The sequence below is a fragment of the Aythya marila genome, assembly GCF_965140915.1.
Source record: "Aythya marila genome assembly, chromosome: 4".
Classification (NCBI taxonomy): domain Eukaryota; kingdom Metazoa; phylum Chordata; class Aves; order Anseriformes; family Anatidae; genus Aythya; species Aythya marila.
Window position 1 is genome coordinate 20,354,972 of NC_139045.1, and position 21,687 is coordinate 20,376,658.

General features: G+C 40.4%; 3 protein-coding genes across 7 annotated transcripts in view; 2 read left to right on the top strand and 1 right to left on the bottom strand.

Annotated features, from left to right (window-relative positions):
• ACSL1 (acyl-CoA synthetase long chain family member 1) overlaps positions 1–1,647 on the top strand; it is a 37,701-nt gene extending 36,054 nt beyond the window's left edge. For both annotated transcript variants that reach the window (XM_082759947.1, XM_082759948.1), the window contains exon 21: positions 109–1,647. In XM_082759947.1, coding sequence (XP_082616073.1) covers positions 109–249 — 141 coding nt within the window. In that variant the 3' untranslated portion in view covers positions 250–1,647. The remainder of the gene's footprint in view (positions 1–108) is intronic.
• A 6,392-nt stretch (positions 1,648–8,039) lies between these two features.
• Positions 8,040–18,597, top strand: CENPU (centromere protein U). Its single transcript, XM_082758819.1, has 11 exons — positions 8,040–8,336; positions 9,279–9,396; positions 10,401–10,506; positions 11,233–11,320; positions 12,402–12,477; positions 13,477–13,594; positions 13,994–14,072; positions 14,776–14,823; positions 16,252–16,313; positions 17,646–17,802; positions 18,326–18,597. The coding sequence occupies exons 1-11, from the start codon at positions 8,286–8,288 to the stop codon at positions 18,461–18,463; spliced, it is 1,041 nt and encodes a 346-aa protein (XP_082614945.1). The 5' UTR covers positions 8,040–8,285; the 3' UTR covers positions 18,464–18,597.
• Positions 18,598–18,973: 376 nt separating this feature from the next.
• The window catches only part of PRIMPOL (primase and DNA directed polymerase), a gene marked incomplete at its 3' end in the record, with an annotated part of 37,828 nt that continues 35,114 nt past the window's right edge, over positions 18,974–21,687 (bottom strand). For 3 of the 4 annotated variants that reach the window (XM_082758816.1, XM_082758815.1, XM_082758817.1), the window contains 6 exons: positions 21,494–21,585; positions 21,100–21,186; positions 20,897–21,005; positions 20,440–20,522; positions 20,311–20,357; positions 18,974–19,279 (listed from right to left, as the gene is read on the bottom strand). In XM_082758816.1, the coding sequence (XP_082614942.1) occupies positions 18,974–19,279; positions 20,311–20,357; positions 20,440–20,522; positions 20,897–21,005; positions 21,100–21,186; positions 21,494–21,585 (724 nt within the window). The remainder of the gene's footprint in view (positions 19,280–20,310; positions 20,358–20,439; positions 20,523–20,896; positions 21,006–21,099; positions 21,187–21,493; positions 21,586–21,687) is intronic. The other variant, XM_082758818.1, reaches the window with a different exon arrangement.

The following is a 21,687-nucleotide window of genomic DNA, read 5'->3' on the forward strand; positions in this document are numbered from 1 at the left end:
TTTCTGCATTTCTTAAGTGATGGGCTTTGTTATATTTAGGCAATTTTTTGTTAATAGCCTTGTGTATTCCAAGGAATGTAGCTTAGCTATTATCTGTTTCTCTTCCAGGTTAAAGACATTATCATGCACACTGAAATGTTCTCTATTGAAAATGGCCTGCTGACACCAACACTGAAGGCGAAGAGACCGGAACTACGAAAATATTTCCAGTCACAGATAGATGAACTCTATGCTAATACCAAAATGTAACTGAGTGGATTGAGGAAAGTGTCACACGTCTGTCTACTGTTAGCCTTCATATCTGTAATTTGACTACAGCAAATATAGGGAAGGAAACTGTGCAATCATTAACTTGTACAAAAATGGGTACTTGCCATAGGAACATTGAAGAAATGGAACACTGCCTTACTGTCAAGTTGTGTTGCATACTGTTTTTATGGTGACCTACAATTTCCAAAAAGAGCCTTAACTATAAATGGTAACTATATATAAGTTATTTAAGACTTCATCAGCCAAAAATGGACTCTCCTTGAACAAGGAGCTAAGGTTTTCTTATTGCCAGCATGTTTGCTGTCTGCAGTATATTTTCCAGTTGTCAATTCAAAAAGGGATTTGGCAGGTTTGAAATGCCTAAGAATCTTGCATCCTCAGAAGGATTACACTAACCTGTGCAAAAAAAAACCTTACAGTTGTATAGCTGGTATCACATCTTGCATTGGTCCTAATATTAATTTGGGCAAGGCATCTGAGTTTCTTCCCTTCTGTCTACAGCCAGTTCTGAGGCTTACTTTTGTAAGGTAGAAGTCAGAACTCCACCCAAAGGAGACTGATTAATACAGGTTCGGAGTAAGTCTGGATTTGGTGGTTCTGCACTAGCAGTGTAGATGCAGTAAATTTGGCAAGTTGTAGCCTCTGCTACATTAATGTAATTCCAGAGCGGTGCCAGTCCTGTAAGAGAACAGACACTAACTCTGGCAAGAACACTAGAGATCCAGAAACAAAAACCATTCAGGAGGGTAGGCTATGCTGACAGGCAGGTAAACATTGCACCTGTACTAGCCACTTGTTTCCTTGTAATGAACGTGTATTTAAAATGCACTTTAAAAAGTGCCAGGTCCCCTGTAAGCAGAATAGCTTCTGCCATAACCTCTGTTTTCTGTGCTTTGTGTATGAGCCACTGAGTATTCTTCACTGAATAGCAAAATAGGTCAGGTAGAATGTTTTTTGCCTGATGCTTTGCAGTAATTGGAAGCATTCAGATATGCCAACAGAACTGTGTTGGCACTGTATAGGTATTTGTTCAGGGATGAGAAAGTAATTCCCAGATAAACTACAAAACTATTTACCTTCTGTTTCAGAAATCAGCAAAAATAAGCCTTATGGCATAAGTCTCTTGCTATTCTTAACAGAGCTGGTTTTGCATTAGCATTCATTGCTGTTTTTTGAAAACATGGATATATGTAAAATACAAGCACAACAAGGTTTGCACTAAGATTTGTGTGTGATTGTAATGCACTACTCTGTAGCATAATTTCATACATGTGTGCAATTAAGGTACACAAATCCAAGTCAACTGTTAGAGCAGTAGTTTGTTACATTGGAATTCAAATGTTTGCTTAGTGTTGGCTATTTCTATGTTTTATAAAACCAAAACAATTTTCAAAACCAATGAAGGAAACCAAAATAAATATTTCTGCATTTCAACTCAGTGAAGTTGATTTGTTTAATCAAGGGATGATGCTACTGACTAGCAAGTAGAAGCATAATACGGTAATTCTTGACAAGCTGTAAAACTCCAGTGCTACAACCATGTTACCTAGCACAGGATCAGTGCTGCTTGTTGATGCTTTGTTTAGAAGGTAACTGTGCTTTGATCTGATACTTATGTGTAGGTTTTTGACCAATATCTTCAAGAAAGGGATGCTACTGTGTAATAGCATAAATCTATCTTTGTTGTCAGTATAGTTTGGTGTTCTTTCCCTCTTATGTTATGATAAGCTGTAGCTTTACTGATAGTACTGCTTTTGGGTGGTTACTGTTCCTCTGTGTATAATTGTTCCCCCCACACTGTGCCTCTGGCCTTGATATGATATGAAGATCTATCACTCACTCTAGATAGTGACTCAGTTATGTTCCTAGGCAGCCTGTTCCAACTTCTTGTCTCCTACTTAGTGCCTACTTAGACCAGCCACCACCTTGCTATAGCCTCCCTTAAGGTAATTGTAGAGCATGATGAGAATTGTAGAATGTGATACTCTACTGCATGTCTCAATGGGAAAAAAAGGCTAAAAGATGCTAGAACTGCATCTAAGGCCTGTTCTTGACACATCCTATCAAAAAGTTTTCTGTAGAAGCTGTTGATCAGAACAGCCAAGACAACACTAGAGTCTATAATTTGCTTGAAGGACTGTCCATAAACCTCAGGTAACAAGCAATAATACAAAGAAGTCACCTTAGCTTATCCTCTTGAATGGGGGGGGGGGGGGGGGTTGGGGCAGACAGCAGTAAGTTTTCAGAATACCCTAAGGAAGAATACCCAAACCTGCAGATGAGGAGTTGAGGAATTAAAAGAACCCATCCCCAACCTTTTGAAAACTAAAAGGGTTTTGTTTTGTTGACAGATAGCTAAACCTCTGTTAAGCCATCTAAACATAGGCTAAATGTGATTACATTGGGCTGGGGGCTAGTCACTAATGTGGTTCTGCAGGGTTCCACTTAGGGGACAGTTCTAGTCAATGTTTTCATAAATGATGTGGATGCAGGACTCCAATGTGCACTAAGTGAGTTTGCAAATAACACTAAGAGGAGCTGTTGACTATCTTGAGTGTGGAGAGGACTTGCAGAGAGATCTTCTCTAATTAAGAGGTCAGGGCAATCACCAATGTTATGAAGTTTAATGAGCAAATGTGAGCTTCTGTCTCTGGAATAGAGCAATCCCAGATACCCATGCAGATTGGGGGATGAAAGGCTGGAGAGTAGCCCTGCAGAAAGGGATCTGGGGGGTTTTGGTCAACAGCAGTTTGTATAGTTTGTATAAGAGGCAGTGTGCCCCAGCACAGCAGTGCTAGCTGGTCAAGGGAAAGGACTGTCCTGCTCTGCTCTGTGCTGCTGTGGCCTCATCTCAAGTACTGTGTGCACCACAATATAAGGACATAAAACTATTAAGAGTATCCAAAGGAAGGACACGAAGATGATGACAGGTCTAGAGAGCAAGACATGAGGAGGGGCTGAGGTCCCTGGGTTTGTCCAGCCCCGAGCAGAGCAGGCTGAGGGGAGGCCTCATGGCGGCCTGCAGCTCCCTCACGAGGGGAGCAGAGGGGCAGGCGCTGAGCTCTGCTCTCTGGGGACAGCGACAGGACCCGAGGGAACGGCATGGAGCTGGGACAGGGGAGGGTCAGGCTGGGGGTTAGGGAAAGGTTCTGCACCCAGAGGGTGGTCAGGCACTGGGACAGGCTCCCCAGGGCCATGGGCATGGCACTGAGTCTGATGGAGTTCAGGATGTGCTTGGACAATGCTCTCAGACACAGGGTCTGATTTTTGTGTGGTCCTGTGTGGAGCCAGGAGTTGGACTTGATCCTTGTGGGTCCCTTCCAACTCAGGATATTCTGTGGTTCTTACACAGTAATTGTGTGGCAGAGATTAGGAATTCCAAGTTTTAAGCCTGAATCCTACTTTCTTGGCAGCAAGCAATATTGTTGTATGTTTGGAATTGATTTTGTGCAGACTGTGGCTATTTTTTCACCTCAGATTTTAGGCTTTGTAGAAATGATCCCATTTGCTCACTTTTCTACATAGGAAATTAGAGCCAAGCGATGCCTGGCCCCATAAGCGTATGTATACAGTCACAGTTTATGAAGCTGCTCTATGTTATAAGTGTCTGTGACGAATAACCAATTCAGAGTATTATTTATCAGAACAGAATTTATTTGAGCAACTGGTCAAGCAGGCAAAACAGCGCTGGGCGGCTGGGGAGTCTCCGCTCCACCAACAGCACACACTCACCCCTGCCAGAGCCCCCTTTTCTTGCCAGTGGTTCCGGGTTGGTGTAGCACATCCTGGTTCTCTCTGCGGTTGTGCATCCAGTTGCTAGGGGGTTGTCACGGGCTCTCTGGTGGTCGCGGGGATGAAGGTCATAGTCTTCCTCTGCATTGTAGGTTGAGGGCCTGCTGGCTGGTGCATGCGCAGGATGTGCCAAGGGTCGTCCTTTCCTTTGGGCATTCCAGTCACTGCAGTTGTTAGCTTACAGCAGGAAGTCACCACAATTGTTTGCTCGGCAGGATGTTGCAGATATGCCAGTTATCCAAGGTGACAGAGGTTAAAACAGCTTATCCGGTTACCCCACCAGTTTGATAGACAAATTCTTTATACAGCCTTTATTACAACCCTCCCATTTTTTTTTACCATTTTGTTCATCAATCATCAAACCAGGCAATGGTTTCCTGGGCTAGGGAGAGGATGGGAGTTTCTCTATTAATAACTTCGTCATCCTCTAGGTGTTGACTGCTGTTGACTCCTTTCACTTGGTATCATAAGTAGCTTGCATTACTTTCCAAAGAGGGTTCTCCTCAACCATACCTGTAGGTGGGGTTATGGCACTATTTATATGTTATTTTCAGCCCGGCTTGGTGTGTTTGTTGGGCCCGAAGGGGGTAGTGCCTTTATCTTTGGCCCGTTAATGACCCTGTTAGGACCGACCCCTTGAGGAGGGCTCTCTACCCTCTCCTTTTTTATAAAAACTAGCCCTCCTCTATCGGCTCCAGGTTCCCAGAACCTTACACCCCAGATCCTCCCTACCAACCATCCTAGATCTTGAGGTTGTAATACTGTAACCCTCAGAGATTTACAAGTTCCAGCATTATTTACGCTGCCGTCATAACTGTAAGTGGGCTCACGGCAACCGTCTGGTATCCAAGTAACATTGAGGTACCTATCGGGAGGGTGACTCCACCATCCCGGAGTAGCTATGGTTTCACAGCCCCAGTATGGGCAAAAATAGTACTCTGTACGGTTACAGTAACTTTTTCCCGGGTTTGAGCTAGGACACCAATAGGTAGCCTTCGCATTTGAAGCCCCCCAGGAGTATTGTCTCTGGGGACTACACAGGTGGTGTTCTGTATTTCCTCCGTATCCTAGTATTGTCCCAAGTAATTCACAATTGGTTATATCGAAAGAAGGTGAGCCTGCTGTAACACTAGTTTTGAGTATCTTTGAGTCATCCCAACTACCCAAGGTCCACTTGTAAGGCCGGTGAGGGCTCTCTTCTCCCTTTGTTACATCTAACCGGATTATCAGGAGTCCCATTACCCATACAAACAAAGTTAAACTCGAGAGAAACAGAGGGGCCCTGCTTTTACTACGGGTATCCCAGGGGTTTTGGTAGGCACTGTGTCTCTTACCCTGGTTGCTTCCTGCTGCATGTGGGAGATGTTGGGGAGGTGGTATTTCACAGGGCCTCATGGACTGCTTCTGGAGGTGGCTCACCAACCTTGATCCCCACAGCATTATGGCTCTGCCTCCTCCGTCTACTCTTTTGCTTAGAGCAACGGAGTGTGTTGTCTTCTCGGCAGCAGCCGTATTCTTCAGGGGAACCTCCTTCCTCTTTTAGCCCACTTGATTTGTATGCTTTCCCCCCCCAGCTCCACACCTTATCTCAACCGCTGTTATCTGTGGCCTATTCAGAGGATCTCAACCTTTGCTGGGCAGGGCCTGCTTCACGGCTTTCCCAGTGACACCCCCCTCTTTTTACACTTACCCCTGAGATGGGATACCCGTAGGAGCAATGAACCCTCTGCCCTCCCTTACAGAACAAAAAGGGTTATATGTGGTGGCTTCACTCATGCTTCACTCATCAGTCTTCCTCTAGAAGGTGATTTTCAGGTTGTCAGGGCTCCCAGTTGCCTCCCAGTGAGGATCTCAAACGGGTCCTTTTTATCCTGCTAGCGTGAGTCCAACCTCATTCTGCCGTTCGAACCGCAGTGTCTGTGGTAAGCAACACAAGAAAGTGTCCCTCCCAATGAGGGATCAGGGAGGACTCTTTTCAGGCATTAATCAATACTCTGTCCCCTGGCTTGATCCTGTGTATTGCTATATCTAAGGGTGGTCTTTGTACTACTAATCCCTTCTTTATTAGTTCTCATCTTCGCTTCATTAACTCAATGATGTACTCTTGCAGCACCTTCTCTTCTACCTTTGGGTGCTCGGCTGGTATTTCCAAGTCGTAAGGCATCCCATACAACATTTCAAAAGGGGAAATACCCGTTTCTGTCCGGGGTTGTGTCCTCAGATTTAATAAGGCGATTGGAAGACATTTTACCCAGTTCATCTTAGTTTCAATCATCAATTTGGTCAATTGTTTCTTAATTTCCCCATTCATTCTTTCTACCTTTCCCGAACTTTGTGGGTGCCACAGGGTATGATATTCCCATCTCGTCCCCAAGGGATCCAAGGCTTCTCTGATAATCTTGGAGGTGAAGTGTGGTCCTCTGTCTGAGTCTATTACAGCTATATTCCCGTACCTTGGCACAATGTTTTCTAATAATATCGTTAAGACTGTCTGTGCTGTGGCTCGAGCCACCAGGAAGGCTTCTACAAAGTGAGTGAGATGATCCACTAAAACTAAAAGATATTTATACTTCCCGACCTTTGGAAGCTCTGTGAAATCGACCTGTATCTTTTCAAATGGTCTCTTTGCTAGCCCCTGTCCTCCTGGTATCTTTTCTCTGAGTTGTTGTTTATTAACCCTTTGGCATGTCAAGCATTCTCCCACCGTCTTTTTAGCAATTTCATAAATCCCAATACACATATACTTGGTCCCAAAGTGGTCCACAAGCGCCTGTACTCCCCCGTGGGTCTGCCTGTGGAATTCTTTCATTATCATCCATGCCATGCCTTCAGGAATAACTTCCCTCCCATCAGGGAGTGCCCACTTCCCCTCTTTTTCAATAATCCCCATTTGTTGTAGTTTCTCTACCTCTTTTACCTCCAAGGTGTTCCCATCTATAATGGCATAACCTGATTTTCGTTTCCCATTTATTACCCTCGAAGATCCATCTACAAATAATTTCTCCCCATTCGGTAATTCCTCTTCCTCCAAGTCTTCCCTTATTTTGGTCTGGGATTCAATTAATCGGACACAATCGTGTGTCAATTCTTCACTTGGTTCCCCGTGTAAAAATTGAGCTGGATTCTGTAAACTAGTCGTTTCGAGTTCTAATTTGGGGGAATGTATCAATATACCTTCATACTTCAATAGTCTAACATCAGTAATCCACTCCTCTGCTTTCTGTTGTAACGCCCCTCTGATGGTATGAGGTGTATGTACCTCTAATTCTCCCCCCAGGGTGACTTCTCCAGCTTCCTCGACTAAGAGGGTCGTAGCTACTGTAGCCTGTAAGCAGGTGGGCCAACCTCTAACTGGGTCCAACAATTCTGAAAAGAAACCTATGGGCTACGGTGGGGGAGGAGGAATAGGATCTGGTCCTGGGGCGGGGGGGATATAAGGAGGAGGGGATAGAGAGAGGGAGCTCCTCGGGACTCTCAGTTTTTTCCTAGAGCTCCTTTCCCTTAAGGTAAACACGTGGGTCCTGGTATCTGATCTTATCCATAAACCTTACCAATAAACGCTTACCAATACTTACTCAGTCCTGAGTCTTCGTTCAGATCTTCGTGCACAAGAATTAGGGAGTACCGCGGGATTCTTCTGTCTGCTTACCCAAATTTAGGGTTCAGTGTACGGGATTTGGACTGGGGAGCAGCCACCAGAAGAGCACGCGGAGATGGTGCACCCGCCTCGTGCTCGGATCCCAGCCCAAACGGACCTGTGTCCGAGTCACGGCGCCTCGCTGCTACAAGTGCCTGTGACAAACCCCAATCACCGATAGAGCACTATTGATCAGAACAGAACTCACTGGAGCAAGCGGCCAGGCAGGCAGAGCAGCGCTGGGCGGCAGCGGAGTCTCCGCCCCACCAACGGCGCGCATCCACCCCGCCAGAGCCCCGCTTTATTGCCGAGTGGTTCCGGGTTGACAAGCGCATCCACCGGGTCCTACAGAGGGGTGGGAGGGCGAGCACCCCACGGCCCCAGCGGGGCGCTGCAGCCGCCATCCCCTCCCCTCTCCTCCCCTCCTCCCTCCCCCTTCCGCAGGCGGCCATGCCCGGCCCGCCTTTGAATCGCGGCGGGAAGGCGGCGGCGGCCGTTGGAGGCCGTGAGGGACGGGGGGCGGCTGCCTGAGGGGCGGGCAGCCCTAGCTGCGGTTGCAGATTTAGGAGACCACGCTTCAGAGTAAATGTCCTCCAAGAAAAAGCTGAAGAGACATCGCTCCAGAGATGAATTCAAGGTAATCTCCATTTTAAACTTAAATTAAACAATAAATTATTCGTTGTTTTACTGTGCTTTTACGTCACTGATTGCGGAGGCGGGTATATGTATGTTAACGCAGGGCTTTCCTTGCATAGGTGTTGGGAGCTTTGCTGTGGGACCACAAATTAGTACGGGTCGTGCAGGCTTAGTACAAGCTGTAAAGTCTTGTGTTTGTTTTGTTTTGTTTGTTGTTGTTTTTTGTTTGTTTGTTTTGATTTTTTATTTTTTTATTTTTTTCTTTAGGAGTAGTACATTGTCAGGCAAAATGAACCACTGACTTTCAAATAGGCAAAAATTTGAAAACAACTTCGTAAAAAAAAACAACAAAAAACAGCTTAAAGAGGAAATAGCTGATGTGTTCAGTAGCGTAAAACCCGTGAGGTGTTGCTCAGTAAATTTAGAAGCTTGTGAAGTCAGTGTTTTCTTCTAATTCCTTCTCAAGGTACACAAATTAGCGAGGAAGCTTACTCCCATATTTACAGTGTGAGTAGCACACTTGAAAATATTTCCTAAAGTAATGCCGTTCTCTCCTGTCTTTCCGTTGTCCGGAAGTGTCTGTATGGTGCTTGGCTTGCATGTTCCATCTTTTATAAGAAGTTACACTTTGAAAAGTGAAAATGAAAGTCATTTCCAAATCGAAAGTTAAAATGAAAATCATATACACTTGGTTTTGTAAATACAAACTATGGTATAGCATAAAATAGCTGTGTATGCTAGTTTCATACCATCACTTCTCTTAGGGAAAATAAAACAGCTTGAGGAAAAAAGTGCATGCTTCAAGTGCTTTATATCATAGCTTAGAAGTCACTACTGGTTAAACGTACTTTTAGTCAAAAGTTCTTGAAATTCATTGTCATATTCAATCTGCAGTATGATAAGAAGTTTGGATGAGCTACCTATTAATTTCATATGCTTCCAGAAAGACAAAAGAAGCTCCGGTCCTCGTTGGAAATTACTTCCACCGGAGGAACCAGATGTCTCAAGGATATTGAAGGTGGCTGGAGCAAATCAGGTTGAAGAGCTTGACGATTCATTTGGTTAGTATGAATTTAAACGTATGATTTTAATGAACTAACCACACGTAAACACTGAAATATTTTTTCCCTAGGAAAAGTTACTGTTTCTTTGCTAACAGAAACTGTGGGCAGGAGACAGGGCAGAGAGAGTTTTTGTTTGTTTGTTTGTTTTTAGGGGGAGATGTTATGTTCTGTCATTTAGGAAGTAAATAGAATAATGTAGTAATATATGCCAAGTAAAATTTGATGGTAAAATACTGGCTATTCAAGTTTTATAGTGTGAATAGTAGAATTTCATGCAATATAGTGGTGCAATCATGTAAGAACTTATATTTTAAAAGGGAAGTTCAGTTTCTTAAGTTATTCTTTGTTAAATTACACAAATTATGAAGTGAAATTGTTAAAGAGAATATACATGGCAGCAAGCTCAGAAGTTCACAGGGATCTTGTTCTGCTGTTTTCAAACATAAGTCCACCACTAAATCATTTCCCTAAGCTCCACGTCCCCACGTTTCTTAAATTCCTCCAGGGATAGCAACTCTACTGCCTCCCTGGGCAGCCTGTTCCAAAGCCTTACCTCCCTTTCTGTGAAGAAACTCTTCCTGCTATCTGATCTAAACCTCCCCTGTGCAAGCTGAGGCCATTGCCTCGTATCCTGTCACTTGTCGCACTTGATGCCCTCCTCGCTGCAGCCTCCTTTCAGGTACTTGCAAAGCATGATGAGGTCTCCCCTCAGCTTCCTTTTCTCCAGATTAAATAGCCCCAGTTCCTTCAGTTGCTCCTCATGTCTTGTTTTCTAGTTCCTACCAATAGCAGGTAGGCAAGTATAGAAACTCTGATGCTTTGACTATTCAAAGATTAGAAAAAATGTGTATAATACTTTTAACAAGACTTCATTTGCATAAGTGAGCAGGCCACAAAAATTTTAACTGAATGCTGAATGGCAGGCAATGCTGATATACCCGTGATCTTTGCCTCAACAGATGGGAACAGTTTTCATACAGCTTATTTTCCGTTATTCACAGATCACCCTTTGCACAGTACTGCTGTGGATGCTTATGGAGAGGAACGTTCGGAAAGCGAGTCACTTAGTCATGTTTCAGATCCACAAACCAAAAACACAGGAAGAAGGTCTGGTGAAAAAATAATTGCCAGCGTTTGTTTGTTTATTTTAGATTAAATCTTTTGTTTGTCAGGTTTCACTAACTGCTTATTAAAAAGATACCTAAAATCTCCCAGATGAGAAACCAAGAGTGAGTAATATCCAGGAACGTAAAAAATGGGAGAATGAGCTAGAGTCTGCCTTGTATAAGTAGTGCACTGATTTAAGTAGTTACTATAGCTCTTTTTTTTTTTTTTTTTTTTTTTTTTTTTTTTTTTTTTTTTTTTTTAATGAAAGGATGGCTTTGTGAGGTGTAAATTAGTCCAATCCTGGTGTCTTTAAGAAGGGAAAAATAAGACAATAATAGTGCTTGTATGAGACTGTGTATTTCTTCATGTTTTTGTTTTTTTTTCCCCTCAGCCCTCTGACCCCCCAAAGGAATATTTTTCTATTCCTGCTAAAATACACCAAATATTAATTTCGTGTCTATTTCAAAGTTTCTCCCTGATACAACATGTTTGTCTCAGTCATCTGTTAGAAATGGGTTTCTAAATTGTTGCAAGGTTCGCTGTTGATGGATAAAGATTCTGTTTCCTTTATATACCACTTGAAATTTTAATGTAGTTATGTAGGGGAAGCTGAAAGGGACAGCAGTACGTGTTACCCAAACCCTAAGATTTTGTTGTTTGTATATAGAATATCATTTTTCTCAGTATGTAGTTGGCTTACATGTGGATTTTTTTTTTTTTCCCTAGTAAACAAATGCACTTGAAACTGTCTGAGGGTGACGTTGACAAATCCAACTCAGATGATTCTACAGATGAGCCCCTTAAGGAGAATATGGTATGGAGAGCATTGCATGAGTATATCAGTCAAATCATTTTTAACTTGATGCCATGCTTGCATTGGATAATGGTGCGGAAGGAAGACCTTTCATTTGCTTTTTAGTACTTAACTGTATGCCAGATAATTAGTCCTCTTAATATTCCTGTGAGATAGCCAAGTGTTAAGTGAAATGCTTAAACCTACATGGTCATTTCAATGGAGAATGTAATGGCTGGGGTCCTGTAGTCCGTTTTATTTGCTCGTTTGGCAATATGTTGTTGTTTTTTTCTTTTAAATGAGTATATTTACATCTGGAATATATGTTTTTAAAGAATGCCATACTACTTGGTATACAAATCAGTATAGTTCAGTATAGAAGAACATATTTATGAGAGAATTTATTTTTTCATTGATAAAATTTATTTTGAATATATATTGGAATTAGACAAAAACGATTGATACTGAATGAGTGTTTTTCCGTGCTTAGGCTGTAATTAATGTAAAATGATTTTGGCCAGCTTAGCTTCTGGGTCTACTGAGTAAGAGTTAACTACTTTGGGAAAGTAGGCCTGTGATAGAAGAAGCAATGCAGTAGTTTGTCTAAAAGCTTTTTACCTACTGAAGTTCATTGGAATTGTTGAAATTTGTGTTGTAAATCTCAGGACATAATGTTAGTCTTCTATCAGTGAACTGCACATAAGCAGCACTGTTGTTGAATACTTCCTGTGACATGACAGTAGTTGTAAGTAGAGAAGGAATTGGGACAGATGTAGGTGAAAAGGAAGGTAAGGAGGAGCTGTTGGACAGAGAACTGTTGATACTGGTGCCTATGCTGAACTGAGGGGCCTTAGGCTCCTTAAAATGACCAATGTCTGATGTGTCGCTTGGTTAGTGCAGCCAAGCAGCTGCTGTCCCTGCGCAGTGTAATCAATGTGCTGTGACTCTGGTGAAACAGACCTCATTAAACGGTACCTAGTATTTCTTGACTGAAACATCACTAAAAATGCTTTCCTGAATTCTAGCTGATTGCTGTCTCTCAGAATTTTAAATGAGTGCACCTAAGTTCTATTTCAAAATTAATCTGCTTTGTGTATCACAGAAAGCTCCGAGTACTGCTCAACTCCAGTTGAAAAAGAAGAAACTACCTTCAGAGGAGAGCACACCAGCCTCTTCTGGTAAAGCAGACCTTTCAAAACACTTGCGTAGTTGTATCTCATTCAAAATTAATATTTTTCCTTAACTTGGCAGTCTCTAACTTCTGATATGTAGTGGCATACTGCTTTGGGAGGTTGTAATTTTAATGCTGGTCTAAACACTCATTAGCAATGGATAAATTGAGGGGCTGGTGTGCCACACAGTTCTGATCCTGCTGGGTTGCATCCCTGGACTTGCCTATTACTGGAGCATAGGTGTGTGTCACCCTTTGCAGGCAGCCTGGCTTCCTCTGGGGGAAGCTTGGATCCATACTCCAGTATGTCCCTTGGGTTTGGTGCCTGGAGCACCAGATTGTGGGGCACAACTTGGAGTAACCCTGATTTACAGCAGAGACACAACTGTTAGTGTGAAGACCCTTGAGACAGGGAGCTTCAAGATTGTGGCATTTTTTTGGTATGTGGAGAAATTGTTTCTCAGGTGTCATCTTGCTTCCTTCAAATTGTACCCCATTACATTCAGGTAAATCTAGATTTACATTTGGAGTGCATGAAGTTTCTGTGGAATTAGTGGTTAATATTACTGCGAAGTTTTAAAGAAATATATTTGCATATACCTTTTTTAAGCATATATGGTAGCAATACAAATATGATATAACAATTCATGATTCTTTGAGCAATGCAGGTTGCCCAAACCTGAGGCGTAGTTTTTACAGCTCAGACAGCTACATCACTGGGTAGTTTATCAGTTAGAGTAATGATGTTCTCCTGGACTTCTTTGAACTGATGAAGAATAAGAAATAAGATGTGTATGAATGCTCATTCAAATTTTAAAGTGTACTCAGATAAATATATATAGTTGTTCAGCCTAAAACATGAAATAATTAATACTTCTGCTTTTCCAAGATTCATATTAAAATATTTATAACTCTTTGATAATTTATTTTAATGTGGGCATAATAACGTCTGTTTCAGAGCATGTACCTGCACTGTGTAATGCTTATCTTTATTCTGTTGTTTCAGTTAATAGCCCATGTTCTGTAGAGGTTTGGTGTCCCAAAGATCTGAAAAGATCTTCCAGAGATATTACAGAACTGGACGTTGTTCTGGCTGAATTTGAAAAGATAACGGCAAATTACAGGTAAATATTCTACTTTCCTTTGGCTGAATACTCAAAGTCTTATAAACAAATTACCTACTTTTTTTTGCTAATAGACTTTCCCTTGGTAATGCAGTATAGCTTAGTTAACGTTCTGATGTAATTTTAATGATTGTTAGGCTTCTGTGATACAAGTACTATTTATATGCAATCTTAAGGGAGTGGTCTCCAGGAATTTGATATTTTTCCAAACAGAAGAGCAACACTTCTCAGCTGTTTTCCAATGTAGAATTTAGGTTATTGCTAGAATATGAAAGGCCCACAGTTGCTTGTGCTGATAGCTATTTAGCATTGGGGTTATTTGTATTCAAAAGAATGCTTTTGGATGTGATTTCCCCTTTACTAAACCAAGTGGGTTGTGTTTTATCCCGACTTCTGCAGACAAAGCATAGAATCAGGAATTTGCAAAAAAGCTGTCAATGGCTTCTGTTCTGCTTTCAAGGACCAAATCACTGATCTTGTAAGTATACAGTAAAATAAATAAATAAATATTTGTGGTAATGATTTTAGAGCTGTGCATTACATTGTATATCACGTAGTAAAACTGGAGAGCTGCATAACTTGAAGAAGCAAACAATTATGGAAGACATTGTTTTAAGAGCTCCTGGACCGGATTTTTACAGTGTCTCAGCTCCCTGGTGTGTAGTAGCCTGACTGAAGCCTCTACCATAGCTTATGAAAAACAATCCTTTTTAGTTAACAGTGTGACCCTAACTGTCAAAAATTATTAGCTTGGAAGACTCAGAATTCTTCTCGCTAATTACAACTTGTAAATTGTGAGAAGTAAAATGGATGAATACTAAAACTATAGTTCTAAGTGATTCATTAGCGTAAACAAGTTTTAAAATGAGGAAATTTATACATTTATATAAAAGTTATGGAAAAATTGGGATAGGTAGCATTACACTAATTGGTACCAGCAGTATTACGTGGGCTAATTGGTGCAAGATGACTAACATTGTGTAGCAGTCTTCCTCTGGTATGAAGAGGGGGGAGAGAATTGATACACTTGTAATATTCCTTTGAGCAGCTGTTTTATTAAATAGCTTTTTATGTTATTACTAAGTATTTTTTTTAAATTAATTCTTGCAACCATATTTTTGGGAGGATAGAGGTGAAATCCATATCCATCATCAATCTGTAATGCTTCTTTTCCTCCACAGATAACAGAAGTCCAAGAATTAAAGAACGTGAAGAAAAAAAATGCTAAGGTAAATATCTGAAAGACAGGCTATCACTGAAATGTACAGCATACAGATGTGGGTGTTGAAATTTCAGGAAGCCGACTGAAAGAAATAAAATAATTCACAAAAAGAAGTGCACTGTTCTACAGAACCAACTGCACAAACAGAGGATAGGGCACCACCAGCGTATGGATTGCACACTGCATGTATTTACTGATGTAACAAGAATGAAAACACATTAGGATGTGTAAGTATTTATGCATGAGAATTACTCTTATTTTTTTTGAGCAAGCACTGGTGAGGCCCCTGGGGAACCAATTAAATATTGGAAGTTCACCTTCAAGAAACACAGATGAATATAAAATCCAGAAGAGAACAGCAAAGATTGGTGAAAACAGAATTAGATTGTTTATTTTAAAGGAGAGTAGTCTTAAGGGAGATGCATTCCCTAAAGACATGCAAGTTTTTATTCAGAGGAGGCATTTCCTCTGTTCATTTAGGCTTGAAATGCAGCAAGAGAAATACAGACTGTAGGAGAAACTAGTGCGGGAGCAGAAAATACTGGAGTGGTTTCCTCAGGAGAGAGGGTGACGCCCCATAGCAGAGAGATTTAAGAGCAGGTTAAGCCCTATCTTCCAGAGACATACTTTAGGTACACTTGATCTCTCTTGTGAGAAGTGGCTGTAAAGCTCTCTGCCTTCAAACCTGGTAATCAGAAGCATGAAAGAGCAATTGGAACAAGCACAGAAGATTGAAATTTGTTGTCTATTTCTTGATATTGCTTTGTTTTTAATTATTAAACAATTTAACCTACTTAGCAACCACATACAGTGCACACACCTCTTCAGCAACCTTTTTGATGACTAAATAGCTTCTAACAATTGAAGTAAATGGAAAGCTTATTCTGTCATGCAGCAATTAATGTGCTGAATATGAGAAGTCCTAAAAGTCCTGTTAATTTGAGATGAAACAGTACGCTATTTTGTAAAATGAAAATTTTAATGTGCATCTGGCATTCACAGCTACTTAGCTTCCTTTTTTTGTATCTTATACGCTTGTTTAAACTTAGGTTTATAGTTACTAAATTGAAATATTTTGTGAGACATAAAAGAAAAAAGGATATAGTTATACTTAATTCCATAGTTATGGCAGTCATACTGAACATATGTTTGTATTCGTCTGTATTCTTAAACAAAGAAACCTGCTGGAGTTCAGCATGTTTGAGTTCAAATCCTCACAACTTCTTTTCTACACTTGTAAAGCCAGTGTTCCTCAGGAGACGTTTTGGATGGGGATGAGAGTTTAGCACTGTAAAGCTATTTAAGGTCTGGTATCTTCCACACCTTGAACTAGAAACATGAAACCTCAAAGAAAAAAACAGTCAATGACATTTGAGTTGTTTGCCTGTGAAGTTACTGAAACAGGTTCAAAGACTTTCTTCGCTATTTGTTACAGGTAGTGGCAGACATCAAAAAGAAAAGGCAGCGACTGATGCAAGTCAGAGAAGAGCTAATTGGGTATGTTTCTAATAATATACGGTATGTTTTTGTGCAATAATAGCCTGAAAAACTGAAGGAGGCTAGTAGTTCATAAAAATCAAAGAAAAAAATGTTACTTTCACTTCAGAGTTATTTTGATGAAACTAATTCTGTTCTGTATTGCTTTCTCTTCTTACAAAAGCTCAGGATAACCTCACCTTTCCGTGGTTCAGTTGCCTAGAGTATTTCTTCGAAGTTCTCTTATGTAATTGTGGTCACCGGGGCACTATTTCAGACAGTATGTTTATAAGAAAAACACTAACGTTATAATTGGAATTGCAAAGGTAATGAAGCAAAACTTACAGAGGCGGTACAGAGTTTGTTTTTGAGGGTAAGAGAATTATTCATCACATTGCATTTTAGCATGGATGCCTCCGAATACATGGATTGCTACTGTCTCACAGAGCCACACAGTTCCCCTTCTACAAGGTGGCATTAATCTTAAATACCATTTAGATACAAACCAGAGAAAGCTAAAAAAAAAATATTTTCTTTAGAAAAATCATTACACTTCCCCAAACCCAATTAGATAGGAGGATAAAATTTATACTGAAGCTGCATATACCATGCATGCCAAGTCTATAGGGACCTGCATAGACATGGATCCACAAAGGCAGATGAAAAGCCCTTTCTCTGTGGTCACGTGAGCCTTTTTATTTTTGCAGTACTGAGGACAAACTTCTCTGAAAGAAATAAAGGCATCCCTCAGCCTGGGTTTAACCCCTCACACACAGACTGAAAGCTACCTTCATGTTTCTTGTGTTTTAATCATTTGATCATTCTGTAAAGGTTTGTTTTTGTTTGCTTGTTTGTTTGTTTTCTGGAGCTTAAATGAAAATGGCATTTTGTGTTCTGTTTTTGGAGTGCTAATCATGCTTTGAACACCATCTAATAGATGGAGCCCCTCAGCTTGCTTAGGCAGAGGAGTATCTAGTTTGTGGATCCTGAGTGTGCTTCAGCATAAGCACCGAATGCCTCAGCCTGCAGGCTGGTGTCTGCAGAAGCACACAGCATAGTTATGGAACTTCACTGGTTTTTGGGTTTAAGTGCTTAAGGAAGATTGGCTATATTGTCAGACTTGACAGTAAGACTTGGAAAAAGGTGTTTTTTGTTGTTGTATTTTTTTGTGGATTTGGACCTGTGGTCTAGTTTAAATAATATACTACTTTTTCTATTTACAGTATGTTCTACTAACCTATACTTCTTATTTCTGACCTACCTTTCCTTAAGTCGTCTTCAGAGGAAATAGATTCACAATCAGTCATGAAATAAATATTCTGATGTAGTCATCAAAGCATTGATCTTTTTCAGAGCCGAATCACAACTGGTAGAACTACAGAGAGAATGCGCTGAGGTACAGGAGAGGAAGTCTTCCTTGACACAAGCAGTTCAATTCCTTACTGATTTGAAGGAACTACAGCAGGACTACTTGAATTACAGAGAAGAAAACCCAAGAGAAAAAGTGGTGGTGAGTACACATTTTTGCATGTGTTTCTAAACTGTTCTGGATCAGCTCCCCCCCCATTTTTTTTTTTTTTTCTCTGGAACTGACAAGTATTTCTATTAATGATTAGCCGACATTAAATAGCAGAGTTTTGTTACCTGTTTTTGTGGAACCAGCTTGAGAATCACTACTGTAACTGCAGTCCAGCGTCTCACTCATGTTGGAAACAGGTTATTTCAGAGAAATTCTGATACCTGATTCTGTGTCCAGGAATTTGAAGGACATAAACATAAGTGTTATCCTCAGGTCTAGCTTTGTTTTCTTTTTAAATAGAAACTGAAGAAAGATTAACAGTGAGAACCAAGTAATGAACTTCAATTGCTTCGATTAAAGATTATCTAAACTTGGCTGTTCTTCACTTTTGCAAGTCACATTGCACGATTTCAGGCAGAGGAATAATAAATAAGTCATATGTGTATCTGTATTTATTTTTTTCTCCAAGAATTAAAAATGTTAATCTGTAATGTTATTTCCTTAACAACAACAGTATGGAACTTCCAGCCTACCTGCTCTGCTGGTGGAATCACGGAGAATTCTAGGAGCAGAAAGACACTTTCAGAATATTAATAGGAAACTGGAGGATGCTCTGGACCTACAAAGAGGGAAGTTATCAAAGAAAGATTAAGTGCTTTTTAACATTTTTAATCTTGGGTTATTTAAGTAACATGATCTTGAAAACAACATACTGTTTAAAAAGAGAACACGGGAACTTTGGATGGACCTAGTGATAAACACTTTTTATTAAATTTGTATTTGAAATAAATAATTTCCTCCTATTTCTGGAAGTGAAGAAATGTATTATTTGTCATATCAGTAAAAGCTGGACCAACAGCTAACAAAATAGAAACCACACAGCAGTAAGTCTTAGAAGTGCTAAACTCCTTGAAGCAGCCTTCATGAAGAACATTCAGGCCAGTATTCTCCAGCCCCAGCGTAACCCTGTGTCCTCTCTTCATGCCTCTAAGATTATCCGGTTATAAGGATGCTTTTAGTTCTGTGTCAGTTCTTTGTTTAACAGCTCTCAAAGAGCGCTTTTGAGCTACAGCACAGTATCTTTCACAGAAGGCATGTGATACACATGTTGTATTAAAGCAAGCTTTGTTGCTACTAGTCTGTTTGTCAGCCAAGTTTCTGATTAGCTGTCATCTTTGTTGCAAATGTCTTGTGTCCTTAAAGTTTCCAAAAGAATTTCATCAGGAATGTCTTCCATGCTGTAATCCAGACTGTCATTTGCAGCTTCTGCTAGCTCCACATCTTCAGTAGCTTCTACCAAACAGGCATCATCGCTTGCATTGTCCCACTCGGTGTCTGTTACCTGGAAGTCTTGAGATATGCTTTCTTCAAGAGATACCGAGCTTTTTGACAAATCTGCAGGGTTAGAATGGGGTTTTACTTTTTCTTCTGTGTTCCCCCATTCATCCATAACCATATAATCTTCTTCCTTTTAGAAACATAACATATTATTATAACATATTATTTATTACACACTAAGATGTTTTCCATATTTCTAAGTGAAACTAGTGCTGAACTCTTGCAATTGTCACGTATAATGAATACTATAGAAAGCTGGCTAACAAGACTTCCCAGCAAGTTAATTTATAGCCACATTACCCATGGAAGCCTGTTTCAGTAGAAAAATGAACTTACTGTTTTGCAAGCAAACTAAAAATAGTCTAGTGTACACAGATTTTTAAAATGATACAAGGTTAAAACTTATTTTAGTGTCTATCTAAAGATAGTGTAATGGCTTGAAAATGCATTTCAATCACACTTGCTGTGAAATAAAGGTAATAGCTATTGATGTTTTGCCTAAGTACAGCTTAATGTGCCATTCTACAGTCTGAAATTTAAAAGTGCAGTTGCAACAGTGTCAACTCTTAATACCCACTGAGTGGGTATAAAACTTAGTGGGTATAAAACTTAGGTACAGTGCTTAGAATCTAGGTCAGCATCAGGTCAGTTCAAATATTCTGCCCCTAGGGGTAAACCTAACTGCTTTTATACACTGAAATTCACTTAGGTGAACCTCAAATTCGAGGGTCACTGACTTAAACTTGACTTTGAGAGAATTTTGACTGACACAAGTGTTCTAGGAACACTTACATTTTAGCTGACCCAGTATGAAGTCAAATGTGCACAGCAGAGGTTTACTTAGGCTGTTTTTTCATGCTATGCCTATTGTGGGCTTGCAGATTTTACGCTGGGAACTGCTGGTCCCAGAGTAAGACAGAAGAAAATCTTTAGTCCCAGGTGAAGTTAGGCTATTCTAGTCATCTAGCTTTCTCTGGGTTAGATCTGCTGCTGGAGAACTTACAAATGAATATACGGAGATACCACAACAGCAGAGCTGCTGTGTGGAGCTACTCTATGCTAGTGTAATTACTGTATGGAGCTTAACAAACTACCTGAGGTAGCAGGGATTTTCAATGACTTGTTGATACGACAAGATGTGGATAAGACAAAAGCACATACCTCTTTGAAGAGAGAAGGCAGACATATCCCAGGTGGTAATGGAAAGCCTAAATCAAAGAGAAGGTGTTTAATTAAAGTTAAGATTCAAAAAAGTATTAAGTATAATTGCTTTGAAAACAAGATACATACTTTGTGATCTGAAGTTTTTTTCCCTGCAGACTGGATCGTGGCACTTCTGATACCACACTTCCTTCTTTAGATCTACCAGAATCCTATGAATGAAATACTTTTGGTTTTAGTAACAGTATGTGAAGAAAATAAATATGTACAATGTGAAACTCTGATGCTAAACGAAGAGATTTTGTTTGTCCCCAAACTACGGATATTGTTTCATACATAGTCTGTCATTTTTCCAGTATGCTTCAGGCTTATCTCTAAAGTCAAGATCTTGTACCACAATAAATTTAGAAAAAATAGAATAAAAAAGCACTGTACACCCAGAGTAAGATAGCAGTAATTGTAACAGGTGATGATTCTATCCATAAGAACTTTTCAGTGTTTGTATAGAATTACAATTGAGCAGGAAAATAAACAAAGCTGTTCTAAACTGAACTTAGAGTGAATACCGAACAGTTACAGAACATACATTATGTTGTTACTTTTGTGGGCTCTTCCAATATTTTCACACCACCGGTAACCAGAAATATCATACACAAGTATTTCCTCCAGAGAAAAATAACTCCATTGCCGTATCCCTGGGTGGGGAAAAAAATATATATATATAAATAAATAAAGGTTAAAAACTACAGCTGCAGACTATTTGTTTGTAAATAGTAACATGGTTTTTACCTCCTTGTACTCCATCTTTATTAACCAAAGAACGAACGAAATAATCGATTTCTGGATATGGTGAATCCTGATAACCTTCCATGGACTCTGTTAAAACAAAAGCCACACATTCATCCTGGTTTTGTAGTTTTAATGTAATTCTAACATGCTGTTATGTGATATATAGGCCATAGACACGATTCACACCAGCTCCTTAAATAAAAGCTGGGACCAGGAGGGGACCATCTGTGGCATTGAAGCACTGCAGAGTACCCATCAGGACATCCCTATGCTGCCTCCTGCAGAAGCGCAGCAGGAGAAAAGCCCTCATACAAGCCATCGGGTGTGTAAGTCACAGCATGTCTAACTTAAACACACTTCCCCCGGCCCATCCAGCAGAAAAGGCTTGTAGTACCTCTACTGCTTCTGGTTTTACTGTTTAAAAAAGCAGACGTTCTTCTCTCTTCTGAAAAGCTAGATGACAGAACTCTTGTGTCATCCTCAGAGCTGAAAAAGAGGGAAGGCAAAGGAAGATGTGTGATTCTTACAGCACAGCACAGTATGGCATAACAACATCTAACGCAGCATGCTACGACAACAAAGCAGCTG

What these genes read in the sequence shown, in the direction of transcription:
- CENPU (XM_082758819.1), top strand. Translation starts at nt 8,286, where the DNA reads ATGTCCTCCAAGAAAAAGCTGAAGAGACATCGCTCCAGAGATGAATTC. An exon ending in GAGCACACCAGCCTCTTCTG is followed by an intron (nt 12,478 to 13,476) that starts GTAAAGCAGACC and finishes CTGTTGTTTCAG; the next exon opens with TTAATAGCCCATGTTCTGTA. An exon ending in AAGATAACGGCAAATTACAG is followed by an intron (nt 13,595 to 13,993) that starts GTAAATATTCTA and finishes CGACTTCTGCAG; the next exon opens with ACAAAGCATAGAATCAGGAA.